We start from the raw sequence: 27437 nt of genomic DNA, 5'->3' as shown, positions 1-27437 counted from the left end.
CTACCCAGCTTTTCTCTGTACTTAAGTGGACCCTAGTGTCATATGGGTCAATGTATTTGCACATAGACCATTTCAGTAGCTGTACAAAGGTCTTCTCTCTTAAACCAGATCTTCTTTCAGTGTTTGCTGCTCCAGGGCAAGACACATCCCCACTGGAAATCTAGCAATTATCTATAACAAATTCTCCCTCCCTTACCCGCCTCTCTCTCTCCTTAAGCTAGCAAGCCCTGTTGATTTTACCTCCTTAATATCTTTGAGCCATCCTCTCCTTTCCACCTCAATCCTTTACCATCTCTTTCCTGGACCACTACCATTACTAACTAGTCTGTCTGTGCTACTCCTCCCCTACTCCTCAACCAAACCTCTTCTATTCACAATGGTCAGTGTGATCTCTCTGAAACGTGAATCATATGCTCATGCTTAAAACACGTCGATGGCTTCCAATGCTCCCAGAATAAAATCAAAATGCTTCACAATTTGCTACTTCATAAATAAAAATTCAAAACAAACTCTAGATCCCTCTTTCCCTTTGTTTCCTTATATCATTGATAATCTTACTTTTTATCCTGTTTGGTAATTTATGATTGTATTTACCTTCTCGGTGTAGGACCTGCCACTCTCCTGCAATCCAGGCCTTCCTGGACGCATATAAGATAGTATAGCGCGTCACAACTGTCTCTGGGCCATCAGGGGGTTTCCAAGAAACCAGAGCAGTGTCATCTTCTATCAACGTCACCTTTACTCCAACTGGTGGGCCTGCTGGTGCTGTGCACACATGTAGAAAATATGGCATCACTAGGATAAAATGGCCATAAACACTCAAATATCTGGCTAATAGACTGATAGGCATAGAAAAGAGTTTGAAAACTAGAAACCACTATAAAAACATCTAAAAATCACAGCTTTTACAGATCATTAATGATGATAGTAAAATAGTATTTTTTATTCTTTTCCTGAAAGTTTATTTCATTTATATAATGTTCAAAATGTTAAAAAAAAAAATATAAAGGAGATGGTAAATTCCTAGATGGGGAATTACTAAGTCAAGGTTGTAAGCATTTTTAGGGCTCTTGATATTGTTTTGCCAAATAGATAAATAGAAAGGTTTGCAGTTCCACCAGTAGCATCTGCCCATTAGACATTGAGTATCACTCCACTAGATACTGAATCTAAGTTACACTTCTTACTAAAATGTATAGAACATATATTTAACCTGATCCAGGAAGCCACTGAAGAAAGCACTTCTGAGACCAAAACATTTAGTCATTGCCCAAAAAACTGTCAATCAGTGAGTTTATAGGGCAGACTTTAGAATAATAATTTATAGCCATGAAAAGTGGTGAAGTCTTGGGATTTTAGTTGACCCCAGGTTTAATATGAGCTAAAAGGCTGAAGAGCTGCTTTTTGGCATCACATTTGGAATATCGCCAATACCACCGCAAGGAAGCCCTATGCCCGCTGAAGTAAATGTCTTTTGCTTTCTCTCAGCATGATTATACAGAGCTGCGATGGCCCTTAGAGATCATCCAGTCCTCACCCTCACTCTAGAGAAGAGGAAATGCAGGTCTAGAGACGCAAAGCATCTTGGCGAGAGCCATAGGTAAGCTTCAGAACTGGTGCCCTATCAGGCATCATATCCACTGCACTACGCACAGCATCAAGCCACCAGTCAAACAGAAATAGGTTCTACTGTGGGCTCCTAACATTAAATACACCATTCACTTACTTTCCTTTTAAATAATTTGGGAGCAGCCTTGAAAAGCACACTTGATTAAAAAAACTTAGTTTCCCCTAAAAAGACACTTAAATTTAAGCCCCCTTGTTTGTGCAATACAAACACTGAGAGGAAAGAAATTTTAAATATAATAAAGGAAAAGAAATTTCAAAAGTTAAGAAACAAAACAAATATATACACATCAACTGGTGGGTAGCAACCATGGCAGTATTCTCTTTAAAACTACATACATATTTTTTAAACATTTAGATAAAGTCCATAGGGGAGGTGCTTTCTTTACCTTCTGGAAGAGTAGCCTGGTAGACAACGGGGCTCCAGGGACTGGAAAGCTGATCCACATGTAATCGAACAGCAAATTCATATTTGGTGTTTGGTTCCAGACCTTGAACCAACATGTGAGTTTCTGATCTATAACAATGAGTGACGAAGTTGTTAATGCTGATAGCACATTGTTAGTACTTCCACTCAATACAGGTATCGACCATTATTATTACTATTATTCATTAACTCCTCATTTTCTTTAAAAACTTTTTTAGGAGGAGGGTGAAAGGAGTAATAGAGCACATGTGTACGGTGATGAATGGTAATTAGTCTTTGGGTGGTGAACACGATTTTGTCTACACAGAAATAGAAATAAAATGGTGTACACCTGAAATTTATATGTTATAAACCAATATTACTGCAATAAAAAAAGGAAAAAAAATTTTTTAGACTAAAACAGTAGCAATCTAATTTGACTATTAACATACATTTGGTATAGACATAAGCTTACACATTGCCTCTCTGAGAGGAAACTAGGAAATTAACAGTATAGAAATGTCCCAATACAGAGGGATTTCCTCTGAAATACTGGAAGTCAAACCAGTCTTTTAAAGCATAGTGGTAGGCATCTTTCTATTACCTAGAAAACAGAATAACTAGCTTTATTTTTTGATGCCAACATGAAAATGGTCTTTTGTTTCTTTCTTTAAACATGCTGAGTTTGGCCACTTGAAAGTAATAATAGCTTCCTGCCTAATCTTGTTGCATGAGGCTGGGGAAATAAAAAAATCATTTATGAAAATTAAATGTCAAAAAATGCAGTTTTCAGAACTAAATATGTTAAAGATGCAAAATCTCCAGCCATTTTATAAGTAGGATAAGTTCTGAGACAAATGCTTACAGCTGAAGCTCAAGCTGGCCCAATATGGTAAGAAGTGTGAGTGGGGAGGAAAGCAAAGAAAACAACTATTAATAGAAGCTACATACGTTTGAAGGTACAGAACCAAAGAAGCATTCTGCAGGCCGACAGGGTTACAGCGGATGGTGTAGTTAATTACTTGGGCAGTGGTGAACGCAGGCCTCCTCCAGTGCAGGAAGATGGAAGACGAGGTGTTGGCCTTTGCATAGAGGTGGTGGGGTGGTGGTGGAGGAGGAACCATCCGATCTCGAACAGCTATTGAAAAAGACAATGCCAATTTACCACACAGCATAACATTTAATGTAGAAAGTGGTAAAATGGTAAAATCATAATACCCCACCCTAAGTTGACCAGGTCTTTCTTCCACCAGAGATTTATAGTGGTCTAGAGATACGTCATTCCAATCTGAGCAACTCTTCCATGAGTTAGATAAGGAATCAAACATTATCAATACTTAAAGCGGAAAACAGAAGCAGAGAGAAGTCAGGCTAGCAGCCAAAAATATCCAGAAATCCTCTTCAGTAGCAATAAAACCAAACAGCTCTTAGAAGCAATAAAACTGAACAGCAACTGGAAGGAAATAATTAGCTTCAAGGTTAAAGCAGATAAAAGAAAACTCAGTATGCAAGTATTCAATGGCTATTTTACCCGGTCAAATTTCTAATGGTCTTTTGCATGCAAAACTAAAACAGATTCTTATAATTAAATATATCTCACTTAAATATTTACTGAGCACATGCTTGTTTAAGACACTATGTTAGGCACCATGGAGGATATAGGGCAATAAAACCACCAAGTCTCCAAGTAGTAATGAGACTTAAATTTAAAGGAGGAGGAGGAGAAAAAGGAGTGTGAGCCATAGTGAAATGAGCTCCTTACACACGCATCCTGGAGTGCTGGCTGTCTGGTCTGCCTGGTAGCCATCCTCTATGTTGCTGTAAGCCAGCAGCCTCACATGATATTTTCTTCTGGGGTCTATAAAGAAACCAACAGGTAATAATTAGGTCCAGCACTCTAGATATGAGCAAGGGTGCTAGAGCCTTTCTAGATTTTGGTTTAAAAACCTTCTCAGTGCATAACAATTCCAAGTAAAATGAAATTTTCATTCTCTCCCTCTCCTACACAATGACTCAGCAATTCACCGGAGAATGTATAACATTGTCATTGTGACTATCTACCAATTATTTAAAATTTTACTTTACTTACCTTCCCTTCAAACAATAACATTATCACCACCACTCTTCCTCCTCCTCCTCTACTGACCAGAGACAGATTTTTGATTTTAAAAGCCTTGGGTTGTGCGATGGATCACTTATAAGAGGTTACATATGTAGAAGTTTTTGTTTAGTTATTTCATGGGAGATTACTTAAAAGCATGGAAATCAAAGCGACATTGTTTCCTCCTCAAAGTTAAGAAGAATTACAATGATCATCTTTTAGTAGTTTTGAAAGTTTTTATAACCATGTGTTATTTAAGTTTATTTCTAAGTGTGCCCTTTCCGCAAACCTGGGTTATCAAGTTGAAAGCTAAACTCACCAAGAACGATGGGTTGGAGCTCCCTCTACTGGGTGCTCATTAACCATCACAATACAAAAACTAAAGTCTGTCTCATGCATATTAAAACAAAAATTTTTTTCAAGCCTTTGAGGAAATAAATGATTATAAAGTTTAAATGATATACTTTATAAGATATTCAATAGTTTAATGATATAAATACATTTAAATGTAACTGTTTGTGATAACATTTAACTAGAGTACTTAGGGTAAAAATAAATACTATTCAGAAATAATGCATTTCATTTTTCCCCCAGCTTTACTGAAGTACAGTTGACAAATAAAAGTTGTATATATTTGGGCCAGCCCCGTGGCCGAGTGGTTAAGTTTGCACGCTCCGCTTCAGTGGCCCAGGGTTTTGCCGGTTTGGATCCTGGGCGTGGACATGGCACCACTCATCAAGCCATGCTGAGGCAGCATCCCACATGCCACAACCAGAAGGACCCACAACTAAAATATACAACTACGTATTGGGGGGGATTTGGGGAGAAAAAGCAATTAAAAAAAAAAAAAGAAGATTGGCAACAGTTGTTAGCTCAGGTGCTAATCTTTAAAAAAAAACTCCCTACCTCTTTTTTTTCCTCCCCAAAGCCCCAGTACACAGCTGTATATTCTAGTTGTAAATCCCAGTTCTTCCTTGTGAGCCCCCGCTCCAGTATGGCTACTGACAGATGAGTGGTGTGATTCCACACCAGGGAACCAAACCCGGGCCACCAAAGTGGAGTGTGCAAACTTTTAACCACTAGGCCATCAGGGCTGGCTCTGATAAATATATTCTAACATCAAATATTAAAGCACATCAAAAGGTTGTCCTAAAATATAAAAGTTTTATTTCTATTTGTTTGGACAAAATTAAAAACACAAGAAGAAAAATTTATACAACTCAGAAAATTTCTGTACTTTCTAGATAGAAAGGTAGGAAAACTAACAACATTTGATTATTCTATGGAAAATGTTTTTCAGGTATGTTATTTCGAGTGTCACAAAACTCTATAAGATCTATGTTATTCCCATTGTATAAACTGTGGTACAAAGGTGTTAAGTAGCATGTCCAGTGTCACACAATGTCCAATGTCACACAAAGCTGAAACAAGAAGCTGTGGAGTTTTCTATGGGAAAGTACAGGGCCTTTAAATTTACATAAATACATGTGTCTTTGTCATAGCAAGCAAGTTTGTCTTCTTTTTGTTTGTTTGTTTGGTTTTTTTTTTAAAGATTTTATTTTTTCCTTTTTCTCCCCAAATCCCCCCGGTACACAGTTGTATATTCTTCGTTGTGGGTCCTTGTAGTTGTGGCATGTGGGACGCTGCCTCAGCGTGGTTTGATGAGCAGTGCCATGTCCGCGCCCAGGATTCGAACCAACGAAACGCTGGGCCACCTGCTGTGGAGCGCGCAAACTTAACCACTCAGCCACGGGGCCAGCCCGTCTTCTTTTTTTTTTTTGGTAGATTTAAAAAAATCTTTTTTTCCTTTTTCTCCCCAAAGCCCCTGGGTGCGTAGTTGTATATTCTTAGTTGTGGGTCCTTCCAGTTGTGGCATGTGGGATGCCGCCTCAGCGTGGCTCGATGAGCGGTGCCATGTCTGTGCCCAGGATTCGAACCGATGAAACACTGGGTCGCCGGTAGCGGAGCCTGCGAACTTAACCACTCGGTCACAGGGCCAGCCCCTGTCTTCTTATAATGAATTTTAAAATAGAAATATTTTCAAACATTTTATAAAATAACTACCAGAAAACAGAGAAACACATTTGGATTTTATCACTCATGATTTCCAACATTCAGCACTGAAATTCTGGGATTCAAAGGTTCGGTTCAGATTAATGGCTACTTCATTTGAATCTGTTTTCTTCTTTCTTTTCTCCTAACATATTGCTGAACTCATTAGTTAACTGCAACTTGAATTCAATATTACAAATACTCCCTCTGAATGGGTACAAATGGAATTCAATTGGCTCTCTGTAGCCTAGTTCTTTATAAATTCATAGTGCAAGCTTCAAAAATATTTCTTTGTTCTGTCTCTACCCAGAAGAGCATCTTCAGGAAAACCTCCAGAGTGTGAGGTATTATGTCAGGAATGTAGCAGATACAGAAAAAGAAGGATAAGACAGAATTTGCCTCAAGTAGCTCATGTTCTCAAGAAGCCAGACACGGATACAGCTCTCTCTCATAGAAAGCTGATTTCAATGAGCGTTACGAGTACAGGTGGAGAGATTAATCTTTTTTCTACTGTGCAAAACAATCCATCTACGCTTCATGAATATTTCTCTGGAATGGTTATTTTTTTTCAGTCCTAAAATTGATTCTTTAAGTTTTCCCTTCTTCCTCTTTAAAAAACGAACTGCTTACTCTAAATTTTAAACCCAGAAACAAACCTTTTTTTTTGGTGGATCAGACAGAAGCAGCTTATGTGTCCCGAGAAGACGAGAAAACAGAATTGCTTCCTTTAACACACCCAGCCCCTGGCCAGCACCCAGCTCAGCCGCACCCAGCACAGACTCCAACAAGCCCAACACGAGGACCTGCAGCTCCTCCGATGCCCAGCTGGACATCATTCAAGCAGCCAGAGCATCCTCCCCCAGGGCCAGGCTCCTTCTTCTGCTAGTTCACCTGAGGTCAGGAAAAGGGAAACCATCGAGTGGGCAAAACGAGTACACTGGGTGCATGAGATTCCCTTCTACCCACACACAAAAGATAAAACAAGAACCAGGGTCATTTTGGAAATTATTTTAGTAGAAAAAATAAATTTATAGGACATATTACATAGAAAAAATAATTTAAAGGAGAGGGAAATCCCATTCACATTTGTTTTCATGTGATTTACCCTTTACAAAGAATCTCATTTAAAAAAATTAATAGTGCCAGGTTGGGGCCAAGCTGAGCAGTGGGCCATGTGGATTTGCCATGTGCTCCTCTTTGGCTTTAAAAACTATGACTCCAATCTCAAAATCTAGTCGCTACATTATTTTGGTTTGTTAGGATCCAGAGACCCTGGAACAACCCGGCTCATTCTTGTTCGTCAATTTGTTCGAAATCCGATTTCATGTTCTGTTTGTAAATTTCAGAGGGACCCAGGGACCAGAGCCCTCAAATAATGTTAAGATGAGCATTATCAGGCAATGAGAGTCATCAGCTAAGAAAGAAAACAGAGAACAGCTACATAATTAACAGAATTAAAGATAAAGGGTAAAAAAATTGAGTTTAGGACAAATATAATAAACACAGGTCAATGCACAAAGAATGCACTTCAGCATTAAGCAGCACAAGCCCTAAAACTGCACAATTCTGCAAAGATCCTCTGATACATAAAGGACAAAGGAGAGACCCAAGATCAACACTGTGAAATGCCACCCTGTTCCCAAGGCCTGTCACCGCCTTTCTTGAGTCAAGCATTGCCACATATGCGGTGCTTGGTTACACGAGACAGCAGACTTAGACTATGTGGTTTAGGGGGAAAACAGCAAAGTCAGGAAGAGCAGCCACAGAAAGCAGTGTAGGCCTCCTCAAAACCCAATGAGGGAAGGAGAAGAAAGGGAGAGAGGGGAGAGGGTTGGTTCCAGTCCCTTCAAAATTCAACACGAGAGGAATAAAAATTACTCCTCACAGGACTAATTCTTAATGGTCCCAGGGGTGATGGCTCAGCTTGGTAGTATTTGTATTAAGCGTTAAACTTGCTTAAAGATATAGCAATATATAAAGATGATGGGTCAGGAAAGAAAGCTCAAATTAATTTAACACTTATCTGACCCTAAAAGTTTTGACTTAACACAGTTCAGCTCTGGAGTGTCAGCTTAACATAAAGTGATTGTGGTCCCAGCAAAATGAGCTTCTCTTTCCTTTATTAGGGAGTCAACCTTTGGCCAAAAAATGCAGATCTCCTTCCTGAAACATTGCTATGGCTACACACTTTTTATCTTCTCCACCTGCTCTGGGACTTGCCTCACCTTCTTTCCTTTCTGATTCATTCTTACCACCAACTCTTCTACTTGAGTTTGTTTTACACAAGGAGGAGTTAGAACCAGAGTCTGGTTGGCCAAGGAGGAGTTCATAGGTATCAAACAAACTTTTATCGAGTGCCTACTAAAAGACACCGTATGAAAGACTCAAGGATTAGAAAGATATAACTCTTACTTTTCATTTCAATCTATCAAAGGAGATAGACTGGTAAATCAGTAGTCTGAATATATTATTCACTAATTGTATAGTCTCGAGCAAGTTTCTTAGCTTTCTAAGCCTCATTTACTTTCATTTGAAAAATAGAGATATAAGCTCTTATAGGGATTTTAAGAGTATTAGATGAAATCATGCCTACTAAGGACTTTGCACAGTTCCTATAATTAGTAAAAACATAAACTAATTGTTGTTGTTATTATGTGAATAAAGTTGCCTGGGAGAACAGAAAAAGTACTACCAAAAATATAGTGAACTTAAATTTAGAAATCATCTTTGTGAAGTTAAATGAATATCAAAGATGGTTGAATATCAAGCAAGGTCTAGAATCCAGAACCTCAGTAAATTAGCAATTAGCAAATCCTCTCTGTCCTCATTAACATTCCCTGGTGCATAGAGCAGGCAAAGCCTCTCAAGTGTGTGTCTGACTTGTATGTATGATTGAAGGAGCTGTGTTTTGTGTTTATGACCACTAAGAACGCTTCTGTTTTGGCAACCACGTCACATGGTTTATAATCCTCTCAGTGTCAAATCCACCTTCACCCACGTCTTCCACTTTAATCTAATAATCTTTCATCTGCTAACAAAGAAACAACCTGATGATTATAAATGCTTTGGAAAACAACTTAATAGACTTCTTCCCTAATGGAAGAAGAGTAGATTGTTTCATGAAAGGGAAATATGGAAGAGTTTGAGGACTAGCATTAGAAACAGCAAGCAGATGGAAATAACAAATTAATTCATCCTGTTAATCATATCCATTTTTAACAATTAGGTGTTTATTACCCTCAGTGACTACAACTCAGAACAAGAAAAAGGAAGATTAATAAAATGAGATTCTCTGTAATGCCAAAATCTTTTAACAATGCTCTGATCAAGAACCTGTTTAATTCCACTCTAAAAGTATATGATTTAACAACAATAGTACATTAACTGTATCTTTATGTAATATCTTAAGTAACCTATTAAAAACTTCGGCATAATAGAGTTCCTAAAGACCATAAAACAACAGAAAACCCATGCCTCCTTGCAGTTTTACTTGATTAACTTGTGCTTCTCTTCTCCATCACTAGATGGCATTTGTGTGTCTGTAAGAACAGTGATGACCCCACTCCTCTAGCTAAAAAGATGAGAGCTGTGCAGACATCAGCTGAAACTGAGGAATGAGCAATTCACAACAGGTATGCATGAACGAGAGCTGTTGCTTAAGTTTCACCAAATGAAATGCAAAGCAGTAAGAAGGGAGAAGGGCTGCCATGGATTACTGTTTGTCATACATGTAAATATTACAAAGGAACTTCTAAAAACCCTGTGAGCTACGTATTGTTTTTGTCACCTGTCCTCTACAGAGGAGGATGCTGAGACAAACAGAAATAAGACAACTTTCCTAATGAATCAGTGCTACTAAGAGACAGTCTAGCACAGTGGTTAAAGGCTGAGATGTCAGACCCAGACTGCCTGGATGCTAATTCTAGCTTGGTCATTACTGTGTAACTTGGGGAAGTTTTCTTCTCTCTCTGTACCCTGGTTAAAATCATCCAGAAAATGAATATGATGATGATAATAGCATCTACCTCTTGAGGCTGTTGGGAGGAGGAAATAACTTCATTCACATAAAGTGTCTAAAAGAGTGCCTATGTAATAACAATTATAATAACATACTGATAAAAATATCAACAGTAATAATTTAAATAATTACTATTACCATCCCATAACTCCTCATCCTTGCTCCCTCTCCTGGAGAAAGGCAGGCTGGTGTAATCACTACACCAAGAAATCTGGTGTAGTGATTCTTGGGTTTGGATTGAGTTTCCTAATGTAGAGAATGGGTACATATTTGTAAAATGCTTAGGAAAACGTCTGGCACTTAGGAAGTGCTCTTTAGTGCTAAATAAACAAATGTAGAGGAGAGAGTGGTTTGAGAATTAGGGGATTTTAATCTTGGATTTAGTAGCTGTATGGCTGCAAAGGCAGTTTCCTGGATGTCAGTTTTACCACCTTTAAGATTAGGAAGTTGAAATATATCAGTTGTTCTCAAACTTATTTAGGCAACAGTGCATTAGGGGGGCTAAGACAAAGGTACAATTAAGTACCTACAAGACAGGAATAACTGCTGCAAAGGGATTTGTTAAAACTCTAAGGGAATCCAAAAGAAGGAATGGTTACTACTAGTTTAGGGGGTGGGGAGGGCTTCATAGAAGTGCATTTGAGCAGAATTTGACCTTATAGGAAGCATAGGGAAGAAGAGACCAAGGGCAGAGTATAAGCAAAGGCTCAGGGATAGGACCCATGTATGGGGGGTGAGTAACAGGGAAGAGAGCTCAGTAAAGGGTGCAGAAAAGAGGTCACAGAGAAAAGTCAGGCTGGGGGCAGATTTTGGGGAGCTTTGAGAGCCAGGCTAGGCATTGAGGATTTTATTACATAGACACGGAAGACAGCTGACTAAACGGAATTGTTGAGGGACGGGACGAATGAGAACAAGAAGTAAGAAAGCTCCTAAGGTTTTCCAGTCTGGGTCGACCAAAAGAAATGGAAGAGGATATGCTTGGCAGAGCCAAGGACATGCTGAATCAGAGATGCCAGAGGAACATTCAAGTGGAGCTGACCAGTGGGTGACTCACAGTGTGGGCTGGAGCCAGCAGTTAGGATGGAGAAGCACATTCAGCAGTCATCTACACAGAGGACCGGGTGCCAAGGGAGAGGAAAAACAGCAGGAATTAGAAATCTGGGGGTGAAAAGGGAAGTGAGGAGAATCAGGAAGGTAAAATGTCACAGATGTCAAGAGAAGAGAGGTTGACAATGTCCAATACTGCAGAGAAGTCACCAAGGGTAAGAATGACATCTGGTATATAGGTCTTTCAACAGAGTAAACTCATCAGGAAGGGGTTGGGGCTGGGGGTAGCAGAAAACACGGAGCTAAGTAGCAAGGAAGTGGTAGGACATTGGAGGCAGAGCTCTAAAGGGCATTGAAAATGCAGTATCTTCTGCTGTGTACCAAAATGCTAACAGTGGTATCTATGTCTATGTGGTAGAATTTTTAGTTACTCTGCTTCCTGTATTTCTACATGTTCTACAATAAATATGGATTGCTTTGGTAATAAAGTAATTGGGGAAAATGTATTATCTTTTATATGCCAACAAGCTACTATGTACTTCTATATGCATTATCTTAAATAATCCATACAACCCTATAAAATAAGAATTATTATTCTTGTTTTATAGATAAGGACACTTCTACATAAGTAAACCAGTTTTCCTTTAAGAATTACCTATTTTTCTATATAAAATATCCAAAAATATATTTCAGACTTCCCTGATTCTTTAGTATGCTAGGAATAATTGAAACTTTTTAAAAGATTTTTTTTTCATTTTTCCTTCTGCTCCCTAAAGCCCCCCAGTACATAGTTGTATATTTTAGTTGTAGGTCACTCTAGTTGTGGCATGTGGGATGCTGCCTCAGCATGGCTTGATGAGTGGTGCCACATCCACGCCCAGGATCAGAACCAGCGAAAGCCTGAGCTGCCAAAGCAGTGTGTGCGAACTCAACCACTCGGCCACGGGGCCGGCCCCCTAACTGAAACTTTTTTTGATGCCTCAAAACCATCCTTATGAGCATCAATTATAGTATCTTCTACAACAAAGAGTAGCTGTTTTTTAAGTTATTTTTCTTGTCTTTCAGCTGCAAATCAGTGCTTCTGGGCCTGTTTTATAAAGCGAGGGACCCTATAATCACTAATGTTTGAGAAGCCAGATAGTAAAACACATGAGAACATGTATAAATTAAGAGAATACATCCTAAAGAACGGCATCCTCTCCTACTGAGTGGCTTTGTGACTTAAATCCCTTTTTTGCCCACTTCTGGGTTTTAGGCTTTCTCTGAAAGAGGCCAGTTTGTAGGCCCTGAATAAACAGGTGATATTAAGTACATTCAAAGTAATCAATACACAAGAGAACAAAAGCAGAAAAATCAAAGCTGTAAACATTAAGGACTAAGTTAATTTTACTTTAAGGAGAAAACATTTAAGAATTCCAATCCTTTCAAATTTTGATCCTTGTTCTGTCCCTACACTTCTTTAAGACATAAAAGTTAAAAACTAATAGGCGCACTTAATAGGAAGTTTCCACACCATACCTCCCTCCAAAAACTACAAAGACCAAGTATTCTCTGATTAGAGAGGAACTTGGACAATAAAACTGATGGACATCCATTCAAACTTTATGAATTCTTTGTTGTAATACTAACATATCCAGAAGTTTAGTTTCCTGGAAAATGCATAATAGAAAACAATTATTTACAAAGTGTTTAGCTGTGGACCAACATTAAAAGACAACACTGGGGTCATGAAAACCAGGCCTGTTTATTTCAGCTGCTGCTTGTTGGTGAGGCTCCAGAAGCCTTGAAAAGAGCCAGGCCAGAGTGCGCAGGTCAGGGGTAGATAAAATTAAGAGAAAACCGGAGGTCAGGACCATGAGAAAACTCTGACTCCACAGGAGTGAGTCCACCTCTGACATCATTTCTAAAATTCAAATCTGGTAAAGACTTGATGAGTTTTATTCCCAATCCTTCTAGAGAAACTTCGCATGTGGTGGGAAAAGTAGTCCTCCTAGGACCAAAGGAAAATGAAGCAATCACATCTACTTTAGGACAATCCCCTGCCACTTGTTCAATTTACAGACACGGAACATGCTAGAGTGGCTGAATAAAATGTCTTAAGAAACTACAAAGCATTACTTCGAAAATCACTATGCACTACTTTGAATTGTTTACTTAAAATACTGCTATAGAAAAGTTTTGCCTCTGTCAGCAACAAAGTGTCACAATTAAGATAGTTTCCAAAGCATTAAAAATAGTCAAATATATTAGACTATATATGCGAAGGTAAGTAGCAATCTGAAAATTTGCTGAAATAAGGTCAGCATATGTGAAGTCTGAAACTACTAGGTAGGAAATGCTCAGAATAACTGAGAAAGGTGAAATTCTGAAGGATGAAACCTCGTGTCTGGCTAAATGTCCGTTTTTAATTTAATCTTTTGTGCTACAAGGTTTTGTGTGAGCCTTTTCAGGCCCATTGTTCCCCTGCAGTCCGACTGGAGAGCTCCTTGGTCTGGCCAGCCAGGGTGACTACACTGCCCCCAAGCCTGTCCCTCCAACACAATACCCCCCATATAATTATTCAGAGAAGAGGCCAGCAGTAGGACCGCTGTGACACCTGGGTCATGGCCTCTGACAGGGAATCTGGGGCCAGCCCAAGTCTGGTCCAGCAGAAGAGGAGCAGGAAAAATGCTAAGGGGGATGGGTGGGAAAGGAAAGCAGAGTGAAATACTCTGCTTTAAAATGCTATGTTTAAGCACAGTAACAAAAACACAAATCACATTTAAACAATGTGGTTCGCCTTCAAGTCATCCAAACGTTGTGAGAACTGTGGTGTCTCGCCCCTCTAAACCATACTGCCATAGGGGAGCAGATTGCTTCTGAGAGGGAATTCTTAGTCTTGTATCATCAGACTTATGTTAGAACGAAAAAAGTTAATCCATGATGGTTAAAATGGCTTACATGAATGTGCTAGTATGCTGACTTAAAGACAGAGGCTTTTAGCTAAAAGAATGTAAATTTTACTTTAAGCTTCGGTTAAAAATTCATTCTCCTTTTGCTTATAAACTGAATTTCTGTAACAGATTATTAATCATAAACATTTTTCACTCCATTTGCATTATAAATTTAAAGGAAATGGGTTTTTTTTTTTTCCTTTTTCTCCCCAGAGCCCCCCGGTATGTGGGTCCTTCTAGTTGTGGCATGTGGGACGCTGCCTCAGCATGGTTTGATGAGCAGTGCCATGTCCACGCCCAGGATTCGAAACAAAACACTGGGCCGCCTGCAGCAGAGCGCGTGAACTTAACCACTAGGCCACGGGGCCAGCCCCAGAAATGGGTTTTTTTAAATGATCACTATGCCAAAATGTTATAAATCTGTTTCGTGGTAACATAGAATATTTGAATGTAAAATAGAATGGCAGCTGGAGGGGCAATCCCCCACTCTCCCAACTTTCCCTGTGTCTTCTGTAGAACAGCTCTCTGTGGAAGCTGATGGTAGAATATTTGTCTAAACCTGAAATGACTCAGTCCCTTTTGTTCTGCCCCCCTGAAGGGCCTTAAGACAAATAACACCTCTCACTCCCAGTAAAAACATCCCCTCTCCCACTGAGCTTAGGATAATTTAGAAGAAAGTTCTTTGTATGTGACATTTGAGAATCAGCTTCCTCCCAAAATAAGTATATCCTATTGATAATCTCTATTTAACATCCCCCAATGACTTCTTTTTTGATGATGTGATTTAATTTTTATACATCTATCAGGTTTTCAAGACTTTTTTTAAAAATTATTTTTCGTTTTTGACAAATGCATTACTTGGGGCTATCTGGATAAGAAATATTTGGGGTCGAAGATTTCTACTTGAACACTGCCATGAATGAAAGTGTTTCACATCCAAACACTGAAAAACGAATCTGAAGGTGATATTGGAGGCTCTCATAAACACAGTTTTTGATCTTCTATGTTCCTTTCTTATGGCACTCCTTTCCCTTTGTAAATCTCTGTGGAAGAAATGCACCTCAAAGGTCCAATTTTGTAAGATGAGCGAGCGCTGACCCTGAGTCGTCCCACACCATCATTTAATGGAATTACGCCAAGAGTTAATACTTCCTTTGGGGTGGGGAGGAGGGAAAAAAAACACAGACTCCAAAAAAGCAGCAGCTTAACTGTCCCAAAATTTATGATGGCTTTATGTGAACAGTACTAATAAGGTTGGTCCACATATATGTTCCTGAATAATTTAAAAGTGAATAAAATAGAGCAATTGCTGATCATAAGAATTTATAATTGTAAGACAAAAAAGGGTGTTAGAATGGGGGGGAGGTGCAGTCTCCTAGAACAATTAAGAGACTATAGAATGTACAAATGAAGTTTACTTAAGAAAATGAAATAAATTCCTTTGATTATGTTGATATTTCTATCAAGAGCAATCTTTTCCCTAAAAGCATCCAAAGTACTTGACTTCTGCTACTGTACTTGGCTTAACATTTGTTTAAGTAGCTGCCCTGTCTGCCAACACACATACACTGTCTGACATACATCATTGCCTTACAAACAATATTTTTATAGACTGACAGAGAGAGCCTATTCATGACAACCAAACTTCCCCTGAAGCCATGAAATAAATTTCCTTCCAGGACTAACATTTCTCCGTTTCACTGTCATGGGCTCGCCATGCCATTTTGACCCTTTTGTGAGGCAACATGAAAATACCATCTATCATCTCCTGAACCACAGCGACTTGGTCGGAGGTGCACAGTTTCATTGCAAAAACATCTGTGGTTTGATAACCATTCCTCCAAATCTCAGCCCTCAGCAGTTAAAAGCATGCTTACAAGATGGGAAAGACGCAGGTAGACAGCTTGAAATCAACCTTAAATTTCTTCTCAAGTGGGAAATGCAAGCTGGCGAGATATCAGCTCCATCAATCACAGGGATAAAACAGGATTGTGTTATTTATTTATGCCTCCTTGAGAACTGACAAGAAGCACTATGTTACAACAATTTATTTAAACTTTGCTGAATGTATCACTCTGACGTCGATTTTAATGTTAGCAGATAAGAGAATTCTGGGAGTTCTTTGATACAAGCAGGTGCAAGTGATTACCGTGTTAATTGGCTATAAACAGTCTACTCAAATTCCATATAACCCTTAAATCTTTCAGGTATTGAAAGACACTGAAGATCTTTGGGGTACTGGAAAGTACTCAATATATCTTAAAATGGTTTTCAATACACATGATAGAGAATCTCAAACAATTTGAGCACACAAAGTTAAACCAAAAAGGTTTTCAGATAAAATATTCAACAGAAGATCAAAGGCTTCTTACATTCAATATCTGTTATTTTGGAAGTGCTGTTGTTTTAAGCAAGTGCATAATCATTCTGTAAAACCATTCTTAATTAGGAGGTATTGATTAATGATAAAAAAAACACAGTACAGGGCATTTTAAACTTTCAGGATTGTTTTTTAAACATTTTGATATATTTATTTATCGTTATTTATATGTGTGTGTGCAAGTGCCCATACATACACTTTTTCTTTGGTTGAATCATCACAACACTTCACACCTAAATACTTGGACATGTTTCCCCCAAGAACAAGAATGTTCTCTCCTACATAACCACGAGACCATTATTACATCAGCCAATAAATTTGACAATGATGCAATTTTATCTTATAGTCCATTTTTAAATTTCCAAAATTGTCTCAATAATGTCCTTTATAGCTGTTGCCATAACACCACCCCGGAATCCAACTGAGGGTCACACACTGCACATCACATCTAGAAGAGTTCTCTGTCCTTTTCCTATCTTCCATAGCAATGACATCTTTGAAGAATCCATTCCAGATGTTTCACAATCTGGATATATCTGATTGTTTCCTCATTATTAGACTCAGACAAAACAGTTTTGGCAAGAATACTACATGGGTTAGATTATGACTTTAGGATTTATTAAGGGAAATAAAACTTAAAATCCATGTTTTTTGTAAGTGCGAATTTGTTAGATTGCTTGTTGAAAAGGAATATTATGGTTTCAAAAGCTTTTCTAACCCCAGAATAGCCTAATTTTCTTAATGGCCAATTTTATCTTTATTTATATTTTTCCATATGAATGTTTGTATTGAACTCTTGTCTGACACTGAGGACAATAAAAACAAAAGAAAAGCACTGATGTTTTTAGGCTTCTTGTAAGATTTCTAGAAATATCTGGGACTTTATATAAACAATGCAAATACAAATTTCTTTTCATTTTTTTTTTAATTCTCAATGAGTCACAGTGGAATGCCAATCTGTAATATGTACACAGCATGGGAATAGAGTATACCAAGAATCACAGCCATGAAGTATGCAATTGAGTCAACACGGGACAGAGAATATGATTAAAACAATAGCTGTAATTTCTCAGAAGGGAAATATGCATAGAAAAATGGGCCTTTCAAAAGACTGTCTCAGGGGCCGGCCTGAGTGGTTAAAGTTCTGCGAACTCTGCTTCAGTGGCCTGGGGTTTGCTGGGTTGGATCCCAGGTGCAGACATACTCCACTCATCAGCCATGCTGTGGAGACATCCCACATACAAAGTAGAGGAAGACTGGCACAGGTGTTAGCTCAGGCCTAATCTTCCTCAAGCAAAAAAAAAGGAGGGTTGGCAATGGATGTTAGCTCAGGGCAAATCTTCCTCACACACACACACAAAAAGAGTGTCTCATTACTTCTTGAAGTTTTCAGAGGTTTTAAATGTAGTTTCTATAGTTTTGTAGGGTGAGAATTAAGGCCCATCTGCCATGACTTTTCTTCTGAGACAAAAGGTAATTTTACAAAAGAGTAGGAGCCTATTCAAGAAAGGGAAACATACTAAAGATCATCATATTTGGCCATCCAGACAGAGAAAGGTGAAAGTTCAAAAAAATTACTTTAATTGTTTCCTCCAATAATATCTCTAGGTCATCCCAAATCCTATAAAACGATTCTAGAAACCATAGGAATTTTCTTTCCTTATTATCTTAAGTCATTTTCAAGCATAAGTTAATATAGTTTTCAATACACAGATTTGTAGAGAATCTCCAACTATTTGAGCATATAGAGTTTTTCTGGAGGTAGTGTATTTCAGGAATTTAACTAGTATAGTACAATCTTCCTCTAATAATGAAAATATCCTGTGCTCCATAGCTAACAGCGTTTGCCGTTTGCTTTGGCTACAAGGAAGCTCATACCTAAATTTACAGGCATTTCCAGCAATCACACCAGATCTTACGGCACGCAATAGAGAAGCCATAATCCTGGTTTCATCCAACCTTTATCATCTTTGTTCCAATTTCTTCATTTAGGCATACTCAATTTTAAAAACTTCACTGTTTTTTTTTTTCTCATTATGACTGAATATATGTTATAGAAAATTTATAAAGCTCAGACAAGTGAAAAGAAGAAATAAAAATAAAATATCCTTAATACCAGCCCCTGGAGAAAAGCACTGTGAACATTAGGTTGTATGTTTTTCACTCCCTTTCTTATCCATATGCACATGTACTCAATATTTTCTGTGTTTTATAACCTGCTTTTTTCACTTAATATACTGGAAACAACGATTCATGTTATTAAGTCTTCTTCTAAAACATTCCTTTGAATGTCCACATTTGTTCAAATTGTACGGATGTACCACAGTTAATTTTATTAAACCTCTGTAGCTGAATATTTAGGTTTTCTTCAGTTTTTCACAATTATATATGACCCTGGACACTACAGTGAAGATCCTCGTGGTTAAAAGCTTTTGCATGTTCATTATTATTTTCTTATGATAAACGTCTATTACGGGAATTGCTGGGTAAAAGAGTATGCATATTACAACTCCCCCACCTCACCTTTTTTGGTGTTTCCCAATTATCCCTAGGAAAGTTTTGTATCAATTTATACTCCCGCTACTAGTATAAATGTTCTTTAATCCCAAACCCTTATGAACACTGGGCCTTAAATCACCTATTTGTTTCGTACTTTGTTGAGTTTTGTGTTTCTGTATTGAGTCATTCCAACCCTTTCTTGGAAGGAAGCAGGAGATACATGAATTTGAAATAATGACTCTAGTTAGCTATATTTATACAATCTACCAGCGAAGATGTATGAATTGTGATAATCAGGCAAAATGTGCTGGCTACTGTCTGCACAGGTTTCATAAGTTACTCTTAACCTCCTGGCGTGCTGAGAAAGCTGATGCCACTTTCACCTTCAGCTGAAGCAACTGCTCTAGCTTCTATGATAAACCAAGGTAGTGTCAATGAAGCCAGCCATCCTTGCTAATTCAAGAGGCCTCCCCTTACACAGGGCAGGCTACATTTTCTGGGATGTTAGGCAAAGTCTTTCAAGATTTCAAACATCTGGAAATGGAATAGAAAAATATGTACAATTTCAATAAACTCTGTCAGGATTATGTTATCACACTAATTTACCCAAATCAACCGATAAATCAGGTTGTTTAGATAGGAAGGCATACCAGTATTTAGCCTGTTCTGATGACTCTAGTTTATGCTATGCCTTCTTTAACTCTTTCATTATCCCACCAGGGTCCTTCACCTGCTTAACTTCTATTATCTTTCAGATCTCAACTCAGTATCAGTTTCTCAGGGAAACCCACCCTGACCCCCACCCTCAAACTATACAGTGTCCCCTATAACATGGCCTTATAATTTCCTAGGCTTCTCCATCACAGCACTTACTAAAGTTTGTAATTATAACTTATGTGATGATTCGATTAAATATCTAATTCCTCTTCTAGACTGTAAAGCTTCCTACCTGGGATAACTACTTAGAAATACCTGATTCTCTCTTTTAGATGAGTGATCTTGAAATGTTTTTATTTCACCTTCCATTAATAAATTCTTTTTCTAGCATGCATACTTACAACACATATACCTTTATTTATTTATAACATATACATGTGTGACAGTCCTCTTACGTACCTTATGAAGCCAAAATACAAAGATTTTTTTTTTAAAGATTTTCTTTATTTTTTTCCTTTTTCTCCCCAAAGTCCCCCAGTACATAGTTGTATATTCTTCGTTGTGGGTCCGTCTAGTTTTGTGGCATGTGGGATGCTGCCTCAGCGTGGTTTGATGAGCAGTGCCATGTCTGCGCCCAGGATTCGAAGCAACGGAAACACTGGGCCGCCTGCAGCGGAGCGCACGAACTTAAACACTCGGCCACGGGGCCAGCCCCCAAAAATATTTTTAAAGACTAAGACAACAAATGTTTTCCTCCAATAACAGCCTGTCTTGCAGCTCCCCTCCACCCCATGGAGGGCGTAATTAGTACAAAGTTTAAAATTTCATTTGCATTAGGTTTTTTTTTAAGAACAAGCTTAAAGCAAAAACAAAACAAAACTTGCAACTATAATTACTGCTCTACAGCAAATGTTTCTTTTCTATCCACCTTGAAGTGTCTTTCATGTGCTAATGTGGCATCTAAAAAACCTCCTCTCCTTTAACTTACTTAGATCTTTAAGGACCTCACACATCTAAAGATTCTTTACATTCACCAGAAATCTCCAGAGTGATCTGAGAGTTGACATGCAGTATGATTAATGGACAGTATTGATTTAATTTCCTACAACAAGTGTGTTCCTTTCTGTAAGGAAAATTGTTCCCAAGTCATGTCAAGTATTTCACCATGCTTACAGATTCTTTCAAATAGGAAAATGAAAAGCTTACTGAAGTTTTTCCTTCGTTCACATAAATACCATTTGCAAGTTCTGACCTATAAAATAACCAAGAGCTGATCAATAACTATGAGCATCTTCCTAATACCAAGGAAACATTACTTTTGTTACCATTTTATTGAGGTTTTACTAGCACATGTAGAAAGGAAGCAGAAAATAAAACAGTAAAATCAATTTAATAAACTTCAAAATATAAATCCAGAGTGCTGTAGAGAAGACCAGGCTTTCTTAGGAGAGAGATACATACAGCTAAAGATTCAGTGTAAAGCTATGAGTTAAATAATTATTAAATAGACATGAACATCATTAGATAGTAAATTATTAAAGTTTCTTCGAATACCTTAACTTGAAGCGTCATTTGGAACCAAGTTAGAAATTCTTTTTCTGGAGACAAATAGTGGGACTCATTTTGTTCTCATGCACTTTTTATACTTTATATCTGAAGAAAAACTTGACTTCTTAACATATAAAGAGATAAACAATTGGTGATTCCCATTCTCACCCATATTTCAATAGTGTCTGGGTTTTTTCTTTTTAAGTTTTCTGTTGTTTTGCTTTCCCTAAAGAAAAGATATTTCAAATGGAGATTTAATTTGAGAGAGGGATAAATGCTGAGAGGAAGGAGGCGGAGAAGGACACTTTGCCCAAGGCACCCCTTCTTCTAACCACCCTACCATCAGACCCCAAACTTAGGTGACATCAGACTCCAAACTGGAAACACATCACAATCGGTATTTCACTTTACAGACTGGAAAAAAAAACACAGCCGCTTGAAATAATGGAACTTCCTTATCCTGCTTATTTTCTCCGTCTCCACGGGGGCCTTACTTTATTTAGGGTTCTTTTCAGTCAGGCATGTGAAGTGAGGCTCCACGAATACTGTAAATCTTTACCCAGCACCAAAGGTCAAAGGGTTATCTGTGCTATGCAGTTTTAGGGCAGACGATTTTCTTTACTCTTTTCTTTCTTTCTTCTTCTTTTTTTTTTTAAGCAAGAAAACAAAACGTATGCGTATGAGTCACAGCAAGCTAATTTAGGAACTAAAAAGCTCCTCTTCTACAGATGAACTGCTTTCTCAAGAAACCACCAAATATCAACTTTTCAGGCATTTTACAAAGAGAACCAGATGCAACCGAGCCCCCTCCCCACCACCACTGTCTGCTGGAAAACTGGCCACACAGCTGCTAAAGCAGTAAAACAACTTCAAACCTACGAAAGTGATGACCATTTAGGCAAACGCATCAATTTTGTTCTTGGGGAAAAAAACCACTTCGGTTTATCTAAAAAAGAAAAAAATAGCTGTGTATCATTTTTGTTCACAAATTACTCCTCATTTAATAACAAGACAGATGTTTTTCACAGAGCTTTCCATGTTTTAGAGCATTTCAAAAGGTGACGACTATTCAAGACTAAGAATATAAAAGTCCAGGAAAAACCATCAAAATTCTTTTCCCAATTATTTTTTTGGGGTTTGACACGGAAAGTTGAACCTTATTATTTTTTTTAAAGATGGCGAAAAAATTTTTAAGAAAATATAGGCATTTATCGCTCCTTCCTTCTCTCACTACAAAATGATCTTTTTAAAGTGGAAAATAAAATTGTTAGGTATAACACCCTATAGGATACCATTAATACAATTCTGATACAGTACAATATACAGCAAAAGAGCATAAGGCATTTATTTTTTTAAGGGGCAATGTCATTCTAGTCCTTTTTGCAATCCTCTGAATTTAAGAGGCAGAAATGCAAATTACGATAGTACTGCTGTTGCATTTGACTGGAACAAAAAAATTACAAAAAGGCTTTTAAATATTGAAAAGTGCAAAATATCTTCTGTGATTTGCTACAAGATTCAGTTTGGAATTTGCCAAGTAGATTTCTCCTATAATATAGCAGCAATGATTTTTCTGATCCCCTTTGCTTCTTGCTTATTTAAAATTCCTCTATCTTTTGTGGCAAGTAAAAGAAACTGATAAAAGAAATGAACAGCTAATAGTTATCAAGCACTTACTACGTACAATACACTGTGCTGAGGGTTCCACATGCACTAGCACATTTAATCCTCAATATCCTAGACATTTACAGCAAACTGAGGTTCATGGAGATGAAGTAATTTGACCAAAAGCACACTCCTAGGGGGTGGAGAACAAGGATTTAAACTCTGACCACCTAGGATGTCAAAACCCTCAGTCTTCTATTTTAATTTTTAAATTTATATACACTAAAATTGACCTCTCGTGGTGTACAGTTCTATTTAACACATGCAGACTGTGTAACCACCACCATAATCAGGATGCAGAACAATTCCATCACACCAATTGTATGGCTATATCACAGTTTGTTGATCCATTCACCCATTCAAGGATTTTGTTGTTTCCAATTTTGGGGGACTGTGAATAGAGCTATTCATTTGTGTATAGGTTTTTATGTGAACATAAGTTTTCATTTTTCCAGGGTAAACACCTAGGATGGGACTGCTGGGTCATACAGGCAGGCATGTTGAATTTTATGAGAAAGCACTAAACTGTCTTCCAGAAGTGGCTGTACCATTTTGAATTCCTACAGTAATACATAAGAATTCCAGGGGTTCTGCATTTATGACAGGACTTGTGATTGGCAGTTTTGACATTTTAAAAATTTTTACTCATTCTAATAGGTATGTAGTGGTATCTTACTGTAGTTTAAATTTTTAAACTTGCATCTCCCTAATGACGTTGAGCATCTTTTCATAGACTGCTCAGGCGTAATCCCCATATCTGAAGGCCTCAGTCAGGCCCACATGTCATCAGTCAAGTCCTACATATTCTAAGCCCAAAACAACTTCATATCTGCCTTCTCTCCAATGAACTACTGTCTTAGCTTACCCTCTCAGCATCTTAGATATTTCAACAACCATCTTACTGTTTTCCTGTCTTCAGTAGCCCCCTCCTTGGCCCATACTCACTGCATTCTCTAAACCTATCCTCTACGATATATCATTAACAGTTACCTTTCTAAAACAAGCCATGTCACTTTCTCACCTGAAAACTTTTGATGGCTCTGCATTGCTTATATTATAGGACAAAGACCAAACCATTTACCAGGGTACACAGGCCCCTTAAAACATGCGCCCTATATAACTCTATGCTTTTAGTCTCTACAACTCCTACCCATGCGACTCATGTTTTAGCCATAGCAAACCAATGAGGCTACCTCTTCAATCTTTTTGCTTTTATACATTTTAAGCTTCTATGAGTGAAGGATTTTTGTCCATTTCTCTAACAGGCAAACTATTCTTCATTATGCAGCAAAAATCAGTCATTTATCCTCTATGCTTCCAGAATATTCTGATTATATCTTAATTTCGTCTATCAGCACATTTTCCTACGAATGCTGATAGATCCTGCACGCTGAGGTTAAATATTTTGGAGGAAGGTATGCCATCTTATGTTGATATTCCTGGTGCCCAATACAGGGCCTGGTACAGAGCATGTGCATTCAATCAATAAACGCTAATTCTTAAATTTTAAAAATAATGCAAAATAAGTTAAAATAGATAATTAGGGTGGGGGTAAACTTTAATTTGAAAATTTTATGAAATTGTTTGATATGACAATTAAATTGGTGTAGATAGCAATCTTACGTTATTAAACCAAGTAGCTTTATATATATATACATATATATATATAGCTTTATATATATATACATATATATATATAGCTTTATATATATATACATATATATATATATAAAAAATTCTGAGAAAAATATATATTGTATCAACCCTAAAATTAGAAATTTTGCATTTCTAATTGGCGCTATCTTCTAGGCAATGTCTTCACAAAGAGTTAGGAGAAGAAATCACAGAAGTCAAAATGCATGCTGTGGGAATGGTTTCAATTTTGCGATTAATTTACTGGTAATTAATTTACATTAATTTAATGGTAGCTGCAGCCCATTATCAGTAATTCCTAAATGGAGTTCATTCTCTTACTCGCGAGGCCAAAGAGCGTCTGTGTCAAAGTAGAGGCCCAAAAGAACAACCAAGAAAGCAAAGAATCCTCTTTATCTGAAATCTACTGAGTTCCATAAAACACTGCACTCACTGTATTCACACAGTGCTACAGGGGCTTTGTAAACAGTGTTGCAGCTCCAAGAGCCCACCATAAAGCTCAGTGATGGCAGCTGAGAGGGCTCAGAAATACTCTCCTTTTGAGTGACTGCTAAATGCTCCTGGCTTCGCACTGTGGGTTGAAAGAACAGTTGACGTTTATGGGTTTCTAGCATCCACGGCTATGTCTCCTTTATTTCCTTGTTCATCTAGAAACAGAATTTAAGTAATTTGGCAGTACCACAGTTGCCTAAAATGAGATGTACCAAATCAAGAGTAATTAGGCTTGCAACAGAAAGATATTTCTAAATATGAATCTAATCAGGTCACTCCTTGCTTAAAACCATTTAATGGCTTCATACTGCCCTCAGGATAAAGCCCACATTCCCTCACGTGGCTCACCATGTGCTGAAGACCTAGCTTCTTGTAAGCCTCTCTGGCTTCACTCTGTGGTCACAGAAACACTTCAGTTGCTCCAGAACACGGTCATCCCTCATCTCCTGGTCATCTCACATGAGTTTCCCCATTCCCTCAGTATTTCCTGCATTCCACCATTCCCTCTTTGAAGAAGTAAATTTAGCTGTGAAGCTTAAGTTTCAGAGCCCTTTACTTGCATCGGGTCTACTCAATGCCCTGTGCCAACAGTACGTTTGTATGTTATTTTTATTCTATTATTTTGTTTATTTTACTATATATTTTTTCTTTTTCCAGGCCCCAAATAACCTGTATCCACCCCTGCCACTTTGCCTGGCTAATCCTACTCTCCCTTTGGATCTCAACAAAAATGTTACCTCTTCCTGGAAGCCATCCGCACTGCAGCCCTGAAACAGGTCAGAAGCTCCTGCAAGTGCTATAACAGAATCTGACGTCCACTATCAAACAGTTCATCACACTTTCTTTTAATTGTCTATTTAATTATCAGTCTTCCTCCTAGACTCTACGTTCCCCAAAGGCTATGACCATGTTTACATTGAATATGGGTGCATCTTAACACAGGGACGACCACACGGTAAGCTTGGTAGATATCTGAGAATGAAAGGATGAATTTGTGGATGAGCACTCAGTGGCAAACAAAACACAGGGAACGAAGGGCCCAAACTGGAAGATTATACCTGAGAGCCTGTGATTCTCCCATGCCCGGGATGTTTGGGAAGAAATACACTGACTGAAGGATGACAGCCAGGAAGGGCCATTTTTTCCCCCATGTGAACACTGAGAAACATGGGAAATATGACTAGAAACAAGCAATAAAAAGTGCAATAGAAGTGGACTAAGGAGGGGCTTAGTGGTAACAATACTTAAAACTCAAATTGGCCTGACAAGAGATTCAGCAACACAGGAACCTAGACGGCACAAAAACAAATTTCTGACAGATTTCAGAAAAGAATAACCAACTAAAGCTAGAAGTTATTAATTTACAAAGAGAAACATTGGCTATTTAGGGAAAATAAAATTTTTAAATAAGAGTATTTTGTGACACATCAAAACTATATGAAACTCAAATTTCAGTGTCCATAAATAAAGTTTTATTGGAACACACCCAACACCCATGAATTTATAGATTTTCTATGGCTGCTTTTGTGCCACAGTGGCAGAGAACAAATGGCCCACTGTATCAGTCTGCTCGGGCTGCCATAACAAAACATCATAGCCTGGATGGCTTAAAAAACAGAAATAAACTTCTCACAGTTCTGGAGACTGGGAAGTCCAAGATCAAGGTCTGACAGTGCTCAGTTTCTGGTGAGGGCTCTCTTCCTGTCTTACAGACAGCTGCCATCTTGCTGTGTCCCCACATGCTGGAGAGCAAGCTCTGGTGTCTCTTCCCCTTCTTATAAGGGCACTAGCCCAATCAGCTCAGGGCCCCACCCTTATGACCTCATTTACCATTTATCACCTCCTCAAAGTCCCCATCACCAAATATGGTCTCATTAGGGGTTATAGCTTCAACACAAAATTTAGTGAGGGTATACACATTCAGTCCAGAACACCCACAAAGCCTAAAATATTTACTATCTGGCCCACTATAGAAAGTTTGCCTATGCTTCCTTGCTCTAGATCTTTGCTTCTCAAAGTGGGCAGAAATGCAAAAGTTTCAGGCCCTACCCTGACCTACTGAATTAAAATCTGCATTTTAACAAGATCCCTGGGGTAATTCATACATATATTAAAGCTCAAGAAGGACGGGTTTCCAAATCTAACAATCATGGTAAACCACATGAAAAAGATTTTTTAAAACACAGATTTCCAGGATCCACCCCGGGAGGAGAGGAATTTTAAAAACAGCTACAACAGTTAACCTTTGCTGAGAACTTAAAATGCAATTTTCCAGGCACTGTGCTAAACTTTACATACACTATTTCATTTAATCCTGTTAACATTCTAAAATGGCTATTATTATTATTATCCCTATCTAA

General features: G+C 38.0%; 1 protein-coding gene across 1 annotated transcript in view; it reads right to left on the bottom strand.

The window, feature by feature from the left end:
• The window catches only part of PRTG (protogenin), a 117579-nt gene that overhangs the window by 21169 nt on the left and 68973 nt on the right, over window positions 1-27437 (bottom strand). The window contains exons 12-15 of the mRNA XM_023616918.2: window positions 3795-3890; window positions 2984-3170; window positions 2016-2143; window positions 595-765 (exon numbers count right to left, since the gene is read on the bottom strand). Of these exons, the coding sequence (XP_023472686.1) occupies window positions 595-765; window positions 2016-2143; window positions 2984-3170; window positions 3795-3890 (582 nt within the window). The remainder of the gene's footprint in view (window positions 1-594; window positions 766-2015; window positions 2144-2983; window positions 3171-3794; window positions 3891-27437) is intronic.

Source organism: Equus caballus, chromosome 1 (genome assembly GCF_041296265.1).
Source record: "Equus caballus isolate H_3958 breed thoroughbred chromosome 1, TB-T2T, whole genome shotgun sequence".
In the NCBI taxonomy this organism is placed as follows: Eukaryota; Metazoa; Chordata; class Mammalia; order Perissodactyla; family Equidae; genus Equus; species Equus caballus.
The sequence above is the reverse complement of the archived record's forward strand: the minus strand, read 5'-3'. Positions and strand labels throughout refer to the sequence as shown.